The sequence below is a fragment of the Olea europaea genome, chromosome 21 (assembly GCF_002742605.1).
Source record: "Olea europaea var. sylvestris chromosome 21, O_europaea_v1, whole genome shotgun sequence".
NCBI classification, from domain to species: Eukaryota; Viridiplantae; Streptophyta; class Magnoliopsida; order Lamiales; family Oleaceae; genus Olea; species Olea europaea.
In genome coordinates this window covers 10,914,392-10,917,188 of record NC_036257.1, presented here as the reverse complement: position 1 = coordinate 10,917,188, position 2,797 = coordinate 10,914,392, and the positions used below count along the sequence as shown (strand labels likewise).

Below are 2,797 nucleotides of genomic sequence, written 5' to 3'. Positions count from 1 at the left end.
AAAAAAAAAAAAAAAATGTTATTATTCTACTAAGTTAATTTTTGTCGCCACTTTTCGGGATGGGGTATGTGGCCTACTTATGTTGATTACAGCTAATATTGAAAGAGATGCAACCCGCTGAAAAATGATATTTGAAATATAGAATAAAATGTATCATAAGCATAATTATTTGACATGAAAGTGAGAAATTATTGTCAAAATCACTTATATTTCTCTATATATGGGGACACGTCGCCGTTGTATGAAACAGGGACGGCTAATCCTTTTGACTTCCATTTCGTCTCTTTCTCTTTGCTATATACAATTATATATACACCACACACTTCACATTTAACAACACGGTCGGACTCAAAATCATCTCTTCTTTCTCTATATAGATCATTCAAATTCAACTTCTATTACAACTTAATAATTGGGCAAAGAAATTGTGAAAACAAGACAATGGGGAGAGCACCATGTTGTGATAAAAATGGACTGAGAAAGGGTCCGTGGACTACAGAAGAAGACCAGAAACTGATTGATTATATACAGAAAAATGGGTATGGAAATTGGAGGACTCTTCCAAAAAATGCTGGTTAGTATATACGAATCTCCTTTTTGTTTTGAATTGTCTTATTTTTACAAGTTTTGTGCTAATGGGATTTGATTTTTGTAGGGCTGCAAAGGTGTGGAAAGAGTTGCAGACTACGTTGGACTAATTATCTTCGTCCTGATATCAAAAGAGGAAGATTTTCTTTTGAAGAGGAAGAAGTTATTATTCAACTCCATAGCATCTTGGGAAACAAGTAGGTTATTCTTTCTTCTTTTTGTTACAAAATCTATATGATTTGAAGAGTGAGTTTGGGAGTAAAGTTGAATTTATTTGTTTAATCATAGGTGGTCGGTTATTGCTGCTAGTCTTCCAGGGAGAACAGACAATGAAATCAAGAACTACTGGAACACCCACATTAGAAAAAGGCTTCTTCGAATGGGAATAGATCCTATAACACACATGCCTCGTCTTGATCTTCTTGATCTCTCAGCGATTTTAAACTCATCTCTCTACAATTCTTCACAAATCGATTTTTCAAGATTGCTTGGAATGCAAAATCTTGTAAACCCTCAATTCCTTAGGTTAGACAATCTTTTATTCCAAAACCAGAACCAGAGCCAAGATTTTCTGCTTCAAACCAATGCTCAAGACTATCAAACTTGCAATAATTATCAATTCCTAAATCAAATCCCACCATTAGTACAACCTTGTACAACGTTGGAAACTCCGAGTGTTCCACTCGATCAATTCCATGTCACCAACTTCAACCCACGAAATTGCCAACTAAATGAGTGGCAAACCAATCAAATAGTACCTCCTATGCCAAAAGATTATGCACCCTTATCAAACTATGGATATGATTATGTATACGGGTCGGATCAATCTATCATGGATCATCCTCGATCAGAGACTTCAAATTTTCAATCCAACGGCAGCAGTAATTTCAGCAGCTTTCAATCAGTTTTGTCAAATATATCAAGCCCTTCATCAAGTCCAACTCGATTTGATTCCAATTCTATCAAATTGACCAGCAGCAGTACTGAAGAAGAGAAAGAAAGCTACGGCAGTAATTTGTTGAAGTTTAATATAGCAGATATGTTGGATGTTAATCGGTTCATGTAAACTGAGAAACTATAATATAAAATTTACGATAATTTCTGCAAAAACAGGAAGAATCCTTGTCTTAACTGTATTAAACCAAATGTTTTCAAGGATCCCAAGTTCCCAACAGTCGGCCACCGGTGTAAGCGCCGCCGGCAGTGGCATGAATGTAGGCGGTGACACGTGTAACAACCGCCTGTATAATAGCGTAACTCCTTTTCACGTATAAATAAATTGCATTTTTATATTTGCATGGCTCTTGTATTAAGCAGTGGTTGGTTGGACAAAACAGCGACAAAAGGTGTTGGGGACCATTTGGAAAAGTTTGAAAATCATGGCGTGGTTTTTGTGCTAATTTTTTATTTTAATTGTCCTTCCATGCAATTAATGAGGTCATGTGTCACGTCAGCATCGGACACGTGGTCAAAATAATATGAGGACGTGGCCCCCACTTTAGGAGGCTACACTCGTCAGCGTTTGACCCGATTTGCTGATTGGTCCCTTTATGGAGTCGTTAAGTATCAATTAATATATGATTTCTTAAGAGTAAATGCTATTTATAATTATTCACCGCAATAGTCATCTTACGTGACATTTTACATGATAGTGTGTGATTTGATGTATTAATGAAATAACTTTTTCTTGTCCCATATATTAATTCACTAACTGTCACATATATGTTACGTAAAACGATTGCTATAGCGAGTTACTATAAATAACATTATTTATTTGTTAAATATGTATTAGTTTGTGATCGTTCGGTTTAGAGAGAAAGCAATATTTAAATCCTTCCCTTATAACATTTTGGAAATCCATAATTTGAAATTCCACATATTTTGCACTATATTTTAAAAAGGAATCACTTGGAGGGGTGTTGACATCCCTATGTACATAAATTATATGCGCTAAAACTTTTCCTTTAAAAAATTGAGAAGAAAATCATTTCGCCCCTAGCCTCTATTGAAATTATAATTCATTTGTTTCTCTACTTTCTTATCAATCGCAAAACTTTTTCTTCTTCTTCTTCTTCTTCTTTTTTTATTTTATTTTTTTATTTTATTATCACATACTTTTAAAAATTACAATTACAAAATATATTTTTCACAAATTCTTGTTATAATGGGGCCAAAGAAGGGCGTCACATCCAAACATAAAAATTTGAAT

At 34.4% G+C, this 2,797-nt stretch overlaps 1 protein-coding gene across 1 annotated transcript; it reads left to right on the top strand.

Moving 5' to 3' along the window:
- The first annotated feature begins 353 nt into the window (after positions 1–353).
- On the top strand, positions 354–1,844 carry LOC111370610 (transcription factor MYB41-like). The gene is made up of 3 exons (XM_022992403.1): positions 354–574; positions 656–785; positions 877–1,844. Exons 1-3 carry the CDS (start codon positions 442–444, stop codon positions 1,652–1,654), a joined length of 1,041 nt encoding a protein of 346 aa, XP_022848171.1. The 5' UTR covers positions 354–441; the 3' UTR covers positions 1,655–1,844.
- The last annotated feature ends 953 nt before the right edge of the window (positions 1,845–2,797 follow it).